The sequence below is a fragment of the Oncorhynchus kisutch genome, linkage group LG18 (assembly GCF_002021735.2).
Source record: "Oncorhynchus kisutch isolate 150728-3 linkage group LG18, Okis_V2, whole genome shotgun sequence".
In the NCBI taxonomy this organism is placed as follows: domain Eukaryota; kingdom Metazoa; phylum Chordata; class Actinopteri; order Salmoniformes; family Salmonidae; genus Oncorhynchus; species Oncorhynchus kisutch.
In genome coordinates, this window is record NC_034191.2 from 31,515,713 (window position 1) to 31,529,050 (window position 13,338).

General features: G+C 44.1%; 1 protein-coding gene across 1 annotated transcript in view; it reads left to right on the forward strand.

Moving 5' to 3' along the window:
- Positions 1-13,338, forward strand: part of LOC109909417 (protocadherin-16) — a 176,074-nt gene that overhangs the window by 131,646 nt on the left and 31,090 nt on the right. The window contains exons 3-7 of the mRNA XM_031795799.1: positions 5,673-5,861; positions 7,946-8,177; positions 9,979-10,215; positions 11,908-12,527; positions 13,060-13,203. Of these exons, the coding sequence (XP_031651659.1) occupies positions 5,673-5,861; positions 7,946-8,177; positions 9,979-10,215; positions 11,908-12,527; positions 13,060-13,203 (1,422 nt within the window). The remainder of the gene's footprint in view (positions 1-5,672; positions 5,862-7,945; positions 8,178-9,978; positions 10,216-11,907; positions 12,528-13,059; positions 13,204-13,338) is intronic.

Below are 13,338 nucleotides of genomic sequence, written 5' to 3' on the forward strand. Positions count from 1 at the left end.
CTGCCCTCTTAGGCACAGAGCAGCCATACTGCAGTAGTAGTAGTCGTACTTTCCTTCCCAGATAGATCCGCCCCCCCCCCCCTTTTTTGAGATGGAAGGAAGAGAGAACTCTAATCAACTTGTGAGGCTTAACCCCATCTGTAATCTCTTTCTAGCTGCGATCCCGAGCCAACACTTGCAAACGATTACCCTGCCAGTACCCAGGAGGCTCTCTGATTGGCTTGTTTGGTTAGTCTAATCCAGGGAACTGCTACAGTCTCCTCTCCGCCGCTGACTAGTGGCTGGTTGGGGAGTTGGGCTGAACTGAGTGGAGGTTGTCTGTTATGAACCCACCAGCCCCAGCTCTCAGCTCTCTCTGTACTGTAGATGTGAGGTGTATTAGAACCAGACGTTGAGGGGTAGAACATTAGAGTTATAATGTGGTGAGGCAGGGAGGCAGTGAGGCGTGCTGTGGGGGGTACACTGCTGCTCCCCAGCCCTCCCTCCCCATCCCCCTCCCTCCCCATCCTCCCTCTCTCCCTGTCACTGGGCTGTTCAGACAGACGCCACTCCACTTCTGAACCAGCCTGGCTGTCTCTACTGCTGGCATCTCTCCCGGCTAAACGCAGGCAGGACTGGGGAAGTCATCCTCTCCTCCCTCCCTCCCCCAGTGCCTTGTTCTATCAGAGGAGGCGGTTTGGCTTGTGCTCTAACTCAGATAAACAACACAGACGAGAAGGAAATACTCCCTCCAACAACACCTGGTGTCCTGTACTGTTACTGTTATTGTTACTGTCCTGTACTGTTACTGTTACTGTTACTGTTACTGTTACTGTTACTGTTACTCTCCTGTACTGTTACTGTTACTGTTACTGTTACTGTTACTGTCCTGTACTGTTACTGTTATTGTTACTGTCCTGTACTGTTACTGTTATTGTTACTGTCCTGTACTGTTACTGTTACTGTTACTGTTACTGTTACTGTTACTGTTACTGTTACTGTTACTCTCCTGTACTGTTACTGTTACTGTTACTGTTACTGTTACTGTCCTGTACTGTTACTGTTACTGTTACTGTTACTGTTATTGTTACTGTCATGTACTGTTACTGTTACTGTTACTGTTACTGTTACTGTTACTGTTACTGTTACTGTTACTGTTACTCTCCTGTACTGTTACTGTTACTGTTACTGTCCTGTACTGTTACTGTTACTGTTACTGTTACTGTTACTGTTACTGTTACTGTTACTGTTACTGTCCTGTCCTGTACTGTCCTGTACTGTTACTGTTACTGTTACTGTTACTGTTACTATCCTGTCCTGTACTGTACTGTTCATGTTCTGTACTGTCCTGTACTGTTACTGTTACTGTTACTGTTACTGTTACTGTTACTGTTACTATCCTGTCCTGTACTGTTACTGTTACTGTCCTTGTACTATCCTGTACTGTTACTGTTACTGTCCTGTACTGTTACTGTTACTGTTACTATCCTGTCCTGTACTGTTACTGTTACTGTCCTTGTACTATTCTGTACTGTTACTGTTACTGTTACTGTTACTGTTACTGTTACTGTTACTGTTACTATCCTGTCCTGTACTGTTACTGTTACTGTCCTTGTACTATCCTGTACTGTCACTGTCCTGTACTGTTACTGTTACTGTCCTTGTACTGTCCTGTACTGTTACTGTTACTGTCCTGTACTGTTACTGTTACTGTTACTATCCTGTCCTGTACTGTTACTGTTACTGTCCTTGTACTATTCTGTACTGTTACTGTTACTGTCCTGTACTGTTACTGTTACTGTTACTGTTACTGTTACTGTTACTGTTACTGTTACTGTTACTGTTACTGTTACTGTTACTGTTACTGTTACTGTTACTGTTACTATCCTGTCCTGTACTGTTACTGTTACTGTCCTTGTACTATTCTGTACTGTTACTGCTACTGTCCTGTACTATTCTGTACTGTTACTGTTACTGTTACTGTTACTGTTACTGTTACTGTTACTGTTACTGTTACTGTTACTGTTACTGTTACTGTTACTATCCTGTCCTGTACTGTACTGTTACTGTGCTTGTACTATCCTGTACTGTTACTGTTACTGTTACTATCCTGTCCTGTACTGTACTGTTACTGTCCTTGTACTATTCTGTACTGTTACTGTTACTGTTACTGTCCTGTACTGTTACTTTTACTGTTACTGTTACTGTTACTATCCTGTCCTGTACTGTACTGTTAATGTGCTGTACTGTTACTGTTACTGTACTGTCCTGTACTGTTACTGTTACTGTCCTGTACTGTACTGTTACTGTTACTGTTACTGTTACTGTTACTGTCCTGTACTGTACTGTACTGTACTGTACTGTTACTGTTACTGTACTGTACTGTACTGTACTGTACTGTACTGTTACTGTTACTGTTACTGTTACTGTTACTGTCCTGTACTGTTACTGTTACTGTTACTGTTACTGTTACTGTCACTGTCCTGTACTGTACTGTACTGTACTGTTACTGTTACTGTACTGTACTGTACTGTCCTGTACTGTTACTGTTACTGTACTATCCTGTACTGTTACTGTTACTGTCCTGTACTGTACTGTTACTGTTACTGTTACTGTCACTGTCACTGTCACTGTACTGTACTGTACTGTACTGTACTGTACTGTACTGTACTGTACTGTTACTGTTACTGTTACTGTCCTGTACTGTTACTGTTACTGTTACTGTTACTGTACTGTACTGTACTGTACTGTTACTGTTACTGTTACTGTTACTGTTACTGTTACTATCCTGTCCTGTACTGTTACTGTTACTGTCCTTGTACTATCCTGTACTGTTACTGTTACTGTTACTATCCTGTCCTGTACTGTACTGTTAATGTTCTGTACTGTCCTGTACTGTTACTGTTACTGTCCTGTACTGTTACTGTTACTGTTACTGTTACTGTTACTGTTACTGTTACTGTCCTGTCATGTACTGTTACTGTTACTGTCCTGTACTGTCCTGTACTGTTACTGTTACTGTTACTGTTACTGTTACTGTTACTGTTACTGTTACTGTTACTGTTACTGTTACTCTCCTGTCCTGTACTGTTACTGTTCCTGTTCCTGTTCCTGTTACTGTCACTGTCACTGTCACTGTCACTTTCACTTTCACTGTCCTGTACTGTACTGTACTGTTACTGTTACTGTTACTGTCCTGTACTGTTACTGTTATTGTTACTGTTACTATCCTGTCCTGTACTGTTCCTGTTCCTGTTCCTGTTCCTGTTCCTGTTCCTGTTCCTGTTCCTGTCCTGTACTGTTACTGTTACTGTTCTGTCCTGTACTGTACTGTTACTGTTACTGTAACTATCCTGTCCTGTACTGTTACTGTTACTGTCACTGTCACTGTCACTGTCACTTTCACTTTCACTGTCCTGTACTGTACTGTACTGTACTGTTACTGTTACTGTTACTGTCACTGTCACTGTCACTGTCACTTTCACTTTCACTGTCCTGTACTGTACGGTTACTGTTACTGTCACTGTCACTTTCACTTTCACTGTCCTGTACTGTACTGTACTGTTACTGTTACTGTCACTGTCACTGTCACTGTCACTTTCACTTTCACTGTCCTGTACTGTACTGTACTGTTACTGTTACTGTCCTGTACTGTTACTGTTATTGTTACTGTTACTATCCTGTCCTGTACTGTTACTGTTACTGTCCTGTACTGTTACTGTTACTGTACTGTTACTGTCACTGTCACTGTCACTGTCACTTTCACTGTACTGTACTGTACTGTACTGTACTGTACTGTACTGTACTGTACTGTACTGTACTGTACTGTACTGTTACTGTTACTGTTACTGTTACTGTTACTATCCTGTACTGTACTGTTACTGTCACTGTCACTGTTACTGTTACTGTCACTGTCACTGTTACTGTTACTGTCCTGTACTGTTACTGTTACTGTTACTGTTACTGTTACTGTTACTGTTACTGTTACTGTTACTGGTCAGTCCTGTACTGTTACCTTCACTGTCACTGTTACTGTTACTGTTACTGTTACTGTCCTGTACTGTACTGTACTGTACTGTACTGTACTGTACTGTACTGTACTGTACTGTACTGTACTGTACTGTACTGTTACTGTTACTGTACTGTTACTGTTACTGTTACTGGTCTGTCCTGTACTGTTACTGTTACAGTCACTGTTACTGTTACTGTTACTGTTACTGTCCTGTACTGTACTGTACTGTACTGTACTGTACTGTACTGTACTGTACTGTACTGTTACTGTTACTGTTACTGTACTGTACTGTTACTGTACTGTACTGTTACTGTAATGTTACTGTAGTGTACTGTTACTGTCCTGTACTGTACTGCACTGTACTGTACTGTACTGTACTGTACTGTACTGTACTGTACTGTACTGTACTGTACTGTACTGTTACTGTTACTGTTACTGTACTGTACTGTACTGTACTGTTACTGTCTTCTATTGTCCTGTCCTGTACTGTACTGTACTGTTACTGTTACTGTACTGTATTGTTCCTGTTACTGTCCTGTACTGTCCTGTACTGTACTGTACTGTCCTGTTACTGTTACAGTCCTGTACTGTTACTGTTACTGTCCTGTTACTGTCCTGTACTGTTACTGTTACTCTTACTGTTACTGTCCTGTACTGTACTGTTACTGTTACTGTTACTGTTACTGTCCTGTCCTGTACTGTACTGTACTGTACTGTACTGTTACTGTCACTGTCCTGTACTGTTACTGTTACTGTCACTGTCACTGTCACTGTCACTGTTACTGTCCTGTACTGTACTGTACTGTTACTGTTACTGTTACTGTACTGTTACTGTTACTGTTACTGTCCTGTCCTGTACTGTTACTGTTACTGTTACTGTTACTGTCACTGTCCTGTCCTGTCCTGTACTGTTACTGTTACTGTCACTGTCCTGTTACTGTTACTGTCATGTACTGTACTGTTACTGTTACTGTCACTGTCCTGTACTGTTACTGTTACTGTTACTGTCACTGTCCTGTTACTGTTACTGTTACTGTTACTGTACTGTACTGTTACTGTTACTGTTACTGTCACTGTCCTGTACTGTTACTGTTACTGTTACTGTCACTGTTACTGTACTGTACTGTTACTGTTACTGTACTGTACTGTACTGTACTGTACTGTACTGTACTGTACTGTTACTGTTACTGTTACTGTACTGTACTGTACTGTATTGTACTGTACTGTACTGTACTGTACTGTACTGTACTGTACTGTACTGTACTGTTACTGTTACTGTTACTGTTACTGTCCTGTCCTGCACTGAACTGTTACTGTTACTGTCATATACTGTCCTGCTATGTACTGTCCTGTACTGTCCTGTGTGGGTTCTCGTTCATACTAGTGGTACTATCCAAAATTATCCCACAGGGTACATGCTAAAATACATTGGTCTAACTAGAAGGGTAATTTTCCTGAAGTCAAATTGTGTGCTTGCTTCAGCTGTCCAAAAGTAATTTATGGTAGTGGAATAATAGTATTTTTTGAAGTCAACATCCAATGTCCTCCAAAAGTTAGTGAATATTTCCTTATCTTGTCTAGCTCCTAAGATTCTTGTGTCTTCATAGGCGTAACAGTGAAAGATCCCCTTAAGACAAACTGTCTAACCCAGACATCCTTTCTTTTATCTCCCTCTCTGCAGGTGACAGCGACAGATGCGGACGGTGGCTCCTTCGGCTCCATCAGCTACACTCTGGGGTCAGGAATCAACAGTGCTGTCCCCTCCCAGTTCTCTGTAGGGAAGGAGACAGGACAGATCTGTACCAACGTGGCTCTGGACAGGGATCAGGGACCAACCAGCTATGACTTTACCGTCACCGCCGTGGACGGGGTGAGTCTCCACACCTCATCCAATGTCTGCATTCCCTATATAGTCCATTCCTTTTCACCAGAGCCCTATGGGAATAGAGTGGCATTCTAATCTCTCCCTGTGAGTACATTAAACCCCTGACAGTGATCTCTTAAAACAGTGTTTTTCACAGTGTTTATAACAGCAGGGTTAAAAGAAGAAAAACTCCAGCACACTGGTAATATTAATGCTTCCAACAATTGAATGGATCTTTTTAACCGACATTTCACAGCAGGGTTCACAGCAGACAAATAGCTAGCAGAACCCTGGCTATTAGACGCAGCTATAGAGCCAGAGCCAGGATAGCTAGTAGAGAGGGGAGCAGCTCCCCAGCCAGGCAGAGCAGAACACAGCAGAGCAGCAAATCTGTCATTAGTGCAGCCAAATAAAATAGTCTGAATGAATCTCCCTGGCAGGGCTGTGCTGTGAATGAGTCTCCCTGGCAGGGCTGTGCTGCGAATGAATCTCCCTGGTAGGACTGTACTGTGAATGTGCCTCCCTGGCAGGGCTGTGTTGTAAATTAGTCTCCCTGGCAGGGCTGTGCTGTGAATGAATCTCCCTGGCAGGACTGTGCTTTGAATGAGTCTCCCTGGCAGGACTGTGCTGTGAATGAGACTCCCTGGCAGGACTGTGCTGTGAATGAGACTCCCTGGCAGGACTGTGCTGTGAATGAGTCTCCCTGGCAGGACTGTGCTGTGAATGAGACTCCCTGGCAGGACTGTGCTGTGAATGAGTCTCCCTGGCAGGACTGTGCTGTGAATGAGTCTCCCTGGCAGGACTGTGCTGTTAATGAGTCTCCCTGGCAGGACTGTGCTGTGAATGAGACTCCCTGGCAGGACTGTGCTGTGAATGAGTCTCCCTGGCAGGACTGTGCTGTGAATGAGACTCCCTGGCAGGACTGTGCTGTGAATGAGTCTCCCTGGCAGGACTGTGCTGTGAATGAGACTCCCTGGCAGGACTGTGCTGTGAATGAGACTCCCTGGCAGGACTGTGCTGTGAATGAGTCTCCCTGGCAGGACTGTGCTGTGATAGCATCCTGTAGCGCCACACGCCAAATCATACTTGAAAGTTAAAGGGTAGAAATGAATGGAAATCACTGCAGTCATGGTAAAATAATCAGATAGAGAAGAGAGAGTGATAAAGCGAGAGAGAGTGAGAGAGAGAGAGAGAGAGAGAGAGAGAGAGAGAGAGGGAGGGGGAGAGAAAAATGCATACAACATCAAGCAGACTGGCAGACAGACATTCAGATAGACATGCAGACAGACAGACAGAAACGCAGGCAGGCAGACAGTCAGTCAGACAGACACAGAGAGACAGACATGCAGACATACAGACATACAGTCAGACATGCAGAGAGCAGTAATATTTAATAAGTTGGACCGCTGCTCCCCCTCCTCCCTCCTCCCTCCTCCCTCCTCCCTCCTCCCTCCTCCCTCCTCCCTCCTCCACCCTCTCATCAGTCCGGCCAAATGAAAAGCTTGCTCTGTATTCTGTTCAGAACGAGCCGCCAGGGAAACAGAGCTCTCTGCTCTGTGGCAGTAGCGATCCCTCTCAACCCCCACAGATCCTGACAGATTGCTGTTTCCCTGGGGAAGCTATCAAACCGTATCCCTCCACCAACCTGCCAGGACTAGATTTCAGAGTCAGACGTCTTTACCAGGGTTCCTGCTGATTTGAACTCTCTCCATTAATGTGGTCAAATGTGTTTGTTTACCACTTTGTCCTGCTGATATACAACAGCATGCAAAGTCTAGTAGAACAGAAAGCTTTTTGTCCTTAGAAGAGGTGCAAACCCAACACCTAACTCACTACAGCTGGGCTTTGATATAAAGGGGGAAAGGTGCTCAGCTTAACTGAAGCATGTTGAAATAAAAAACATTCCTACCCCAGGACACTTCATGTGGTGACTGTCCCAGAAAATTCTAGATTTGTCCATTGTTTTTTTTATTGGTTTCACATAAATCTCCAACAAACCAACACAGAATGTCACTGATACTTCTAACACATTCCAATGAGAGTTGTCTTTTTGATTTATTGTTTGATTTTCCTTTCTGTTTCCCCTGCAGGGCGGTCTAAACTCTGTGGCCTACGTCAGGGTGGACCTGCTGGACATCAATGACAACAGACCAGTCTTCTACCCTGTGAGCTACGCCGTCAGCCTTAGCTCCCAGAGTGCACCTGGCACTTCTGTTGTCAAGGTTACGGCCCTTGACCCCGACACTGGGGAGAACGGGAGGGTCACGTACCGAACCGTCCCCAGGGGCAACTCCCCCTTCTTCACCCTCAACAAAGACACAGGTTGGTACTTTTACTGCAATACAGATTTAACAACAAAGACACAGGTTGGTACTTTTACTGTAATACAGATTTAACAACAAAGACACAGGTTGGTACTTTTACTGTAATACAGATTTAACAACAAAGACACAGGTTGGTACTTTTACTGTAATAAAGCTTTTTAATGAACAAAAAGACACAGGTTGGTGTTTTTACATGTTGTACAGCTTTAACTATGAACAAAGACACAGGTTGGTGTTTTTACATGTTGTACAGCTTTAACTATGAACAAAGACACAGGTTGGTGTTTTTACATGTTGTACAGCTTTAACAACAGATACACAGGTTGGTGTTTTTACATGTTGTACAGCTTTAACAACAAAGACACAGGTTGGTGTTTTTACATGTAGTACAGCTTTAACAACAGATACACAGGTTGGTGTTTTTACATGTAGTACAGCTTTAACAACAGATACACAGGTTGGTGTTTTTACATGTTGTACAGCTTTAACTATGAACAAAGACACAGGTTGGTGTTTTTACATGTTGTACAGCTTTAACTATGAACAAAGACACAGGTTGGTGTTTTTACATGTTGTACAGCTTTAACTATGAACAAATACACAGGTTGGTGTTTTTACATGTAGTACAGCTTTAACTATGAACAAATACACAGGTTGGTGTTTTTACATGTAGTACAGCTTTAACAACAAAGACACAGGTTGGTGTTTTTACATGTAGTACAGCTTTAACAACAGATACACAGGTTGGTGTTTTTACATGTAGTACAGCTTTAACAACAGATACACAGGTTGGTGTTTTTACATGTAGTACAGCTTTAACAACAGATACACAGGTTGGTGTTTTTACATGTAGTCCAGCTTTAACAACAGATACACAGGTTGGTGTTTTTACATGTAGTACAGCTTTAACAACAGATACACAGGTTGGTGTTTTTACATGTTGTACAGCTTTAACTATGAACAAAGACACAGGTTGGTGTTTTTACATGTTGTACAGCTTTAACTATGAACAAAGACACAGGTTGGTGTTTTTACATGTTGTACAGCTTTAACTATGAACAAAGACACAGGTTGGAGTTTTTCCATGTTGTACAGCTTTAACTATGAACAAAGACACAGGTTGGTGTTTTTACATGTAGTACAGCTTTAACAACAGATACACAGGTTGGTGTTTTTACATGTAGTACAGCTTTAACAACAGATACACAGGTTGGTGTTTTTACATGTAGTACAGCTTTAACAACAGATACACAGGTTGGTGTTTTTACATGTTGTACAGCTTTAACTATGAACAAAGACACAGGTTGGTGTTTTTACATGTAGTACAGCTTTAACAACAGATACACAGGTTGGTGTTTTTACATGTAGTACAGCTTTAACAACAGATACACAGGTTGGTGTTTTTACATGTTGTACAGCTTTAACTATGAACAAAGACACAGGTTGTTGTTTTTACATGTAGTACAGCTTTAACAACAGATACACAGGTTGGTGTTTTTACATGTAGTACAGCTTTAACAACAGATACACAGGTTGGTGTTTTTACATGTAGTACAGCTTTAACAACAGATACACAGGTTGGTACTGTATTAACTTCTTATGTATTTACAGGTGTATCGAGGAAAAAGGCATTCTTGTATTTTCCACCATGTGTTTAATGGATCTTACAGATGCCAGATGCCAGATGCCAGATGCCAGCGCGCTGGAATGTGTGTGTGTGTCCATCCTCATGTCTCTGGGTGTGTATTTGGACCTGTGTCTGACCTTGACCACTGTGTTTTGTGTCCTTTCTCCACCAGGTGTGATCTCCCTGTCCCGGTCGCTGCACGGCAAGGCCAACACGGTGATCCCCATGGTGGTTTCAGCCCAGGACGGAGGGGGTTTGGCAGCACTGGTCAACGCCCGGGTCAACATCAGTGTGGTGGCAGGCCTGGTGGCGCCCCCTGTGTTCGAACACAGCCAGTACAGCTTCACTGTATCTGAAAACGTACTGCGAGGGACTGAGGTTGGCATCGTACAGGCCATCAGTAAGAACGGTGGGTGTGACTTGGAATTGGAACTTCTGATTGCTTAAGGACCGCTAACACCTGTTTGAAAGTATGCATATGCATGTGTGAGTGTGTGTGTGTGTGTGTGTGTGTGTGTGTGTGTGTGTGTGTGGGCAGCATGTGCTGAAAGGACTCACTGGGGCATTCTGTGCTCCCTCTGTGCTCGTGTACCAGTTGTTCAAATAGGCAGCGAGCCACTGTACACACCTCGTTTAGAAATCACATTAATCACACATTCCATCCCAGCACATTGTTTTTATAATTATTACTTTGGATATTTAGGACTCTGTCACAGTGTAAAATACTTGACAAATGACTGAGGGGGAGTATATTGTAACTGAAGTGCTCTCTGCCTGGTCTGGTTCTGGTCTCCTCATCTGGTCTGGTCTGGTTCTGGCCTCCTTGTCTGGTCTGGTTCTATTCTCTTTGTCTGTTCTGGTTCTGGTCTCCTTGTCTGCTCTGGTTCTGGTCATCCTCGTCTGGTCTGGTTCTATTCTCCTCGTCTGGTCTGGTTCTATTCTCCTCGTCTGGTCTGGTTCTGGTCTCCTCGTCTGGTCTGGTTCTATTCTCCTCGTCTGGCCTGGTTCTATTCTCCTCGTCTGGTCTGGTTCTATTCTCCTCGTCTGGTCTGGTTCTATTCTCCTCGTCTGGTCTGGTTCTATTCTCCTCGTCTGGTCTGGTTCTGGTCTCCTCGTCTGGTCTGGTTCTATTCTCCTCGTCTGGTCTGGTTCTATTCTCCTCGTCTGGTCTGGTTCTGGTCTCCTCGTCTGGCCTGGTTCTATTCTCCTCATCTGGTCTGGTTCTATTCTCCTCGTCTGGTCTGGTTCTATTCTCCTCGTCTGTTCTGGTTCTGGTCTCCTCATCTGGACTGGTTCTATTCTCCTCGTCTGGTCTGGTTCTATTCTCCTCGTCTGGTATGGTTCTATTCTCCTCGTCTGGTCTGGTTCTATTCTCCTCGTCTGGTATGGTTATATTCTCCTCGTCTGGTCTGGTTCTATTCTCCTCGTCTGGTATGGTTCTATTCTCCTCGTCTGGTGTGGTTCTATTCTCCTCGTCTGGTCTGGTTCTATTCTCCTCGTCTGGTGTGGTTCTATTCTCCTCGTCTGGTCTGGTTCTATTCTCCTCGTCTGGTTTGGCTCTGGATCTTGTCATCTCACTTCAAAAGATACAAATAAAATAAACTCACACACACAATTGCATCTGTATTCACAAACATGCACTCAAACACTCACACACTCACACACCCACACAAATACACACACACACACACACACACACACACACACACACACACACACACACACACACACACACACACACACACACACACACACACACACACACACACACACACACACACACACATACATGCTACACACACATCACAACTGCTGCTACCCAATGTTATTATGATTGATAAATACTGCACAGTTTAAACACTTGCCTCCCTTCCCCAATACACGTAAAATATTGGACTATAAATGGTTCCTTCCTGTATTATACTTATGCTAAGATATGTATTCTTTTCTACTGAGCCATTTACTTTATGTTCATATTGTTATCTTTTATTATTTCTTATTGTTGTTGCGTTGTTGATAAAGAACCTGCAAGTAAGCATTTCGTTGGATGGTGTATACCATGTGTATAATAAAACATTCAACTTCCCCTGTCTGTTCCCAGGCGGCCCCAGTAAGGACATCCTGTACACCATCTCCTCTGGAGACCCTGCTGGCTACTTCACTGTGGACCCAGAGAGTGGTGCCCTGCGGACCAGCTTTCCTCTGGACCACGAGGCCCAGCCTTCTCTAACCCTGGTGCTCCAGGCTCGTAGCGGCAGCCCCCCTGCCTTCGGTCAGACCCACGTCCACATCACCATCCAGGACATCAACGACAACGCTCCTGTCTTCCTGCCCTCCTCTTCTGAGTCTCTCCTCCTCCCGGAGCACACAGAGATAGGGACCGTGGTCTACAGAGTCCAGGCCAAAGACCGGGACTCTGGCCTCAACGGCCAGATGACCTTTGATCTTTCCTCCACCGCGACCTTAATCGGAGGTCAAAGAACCTTTTCCATGGAGCGCAGCACAGGGGAGATCCGGCTGGTTGGCGGGCTGTCATACGACGTAACGCCGCGTTACGACCTGACGGTGACAGCTAAAGATGGCGGCGCGCCGCAGCTAAGCTCTACCATGATGCTGGTGGTGCACGTCCAGGCGGAGAACGACCACGGTCCCGTGTTCGACACCCTGACCTACCGCATGGAGCTGAGGGAGAACACGCCGCTCAGCACACGCTTCCTACAGGTATGTCCTGTAGATTGTTCAACTAACAGCCAACAAAAATATCTTCTAACTATCCCTAAACGTAACATCAGCACGCTGTTATGTATCAACAGAGTTGCAGTTGATCGGTTGTTGATAGTTTGAGTATCTGACGATCATCTACATGGGACTATCCAAATAAAGTGGAACCCTTTATTGTCCCCAAGAGGAAAATAGTCTTGGATACAACTGATATTGAGGGCAGGTTTCCCAGACCCAGACTATAGTAATCCTACCCTGGAGTAACAACCATTTGAATTTCCATTGAAAGCGATTTCTGTTGTCCAAAATAGGATTCATCCAAAATAGGCTTCATCTGTATCCTGGAAACCGGCCCAATATCTGCTGCACATCATGTATACTGTTCATCCACAGGTTGAAAGGGGAACATTGTCTTGGACACATTTTTCTGTATATAACAATAGACATAATATCTCACATATCAAACAGAACTGTCAGTTCTGTAATGTTTTGTATGTATTTCTGATGAATTACTTAATTCATCCATCTACAGGTGCGAGCTCTGAGCCTGGACACCACGGGTTCAGGCTCCTCCTCTCCACTGGCGTACTACCTGAGACCTGACGGAGACGCAGCAGGGTTTGGCATTGCAGCAGACAGCGGCTGGCTGTTTGTGAAGAGCGCCCTGGACAGAGAGGTGAGGGACATGTGACAGGAAGATATAGAAACTTGTCCAGACCCGCACACTGAATGTTTCTTAGCCACTTTGATTGATATCGATCATGTTGGTCTTATTCATCTGACATTAGACTTCTTTAGAGGCCTGAAAACG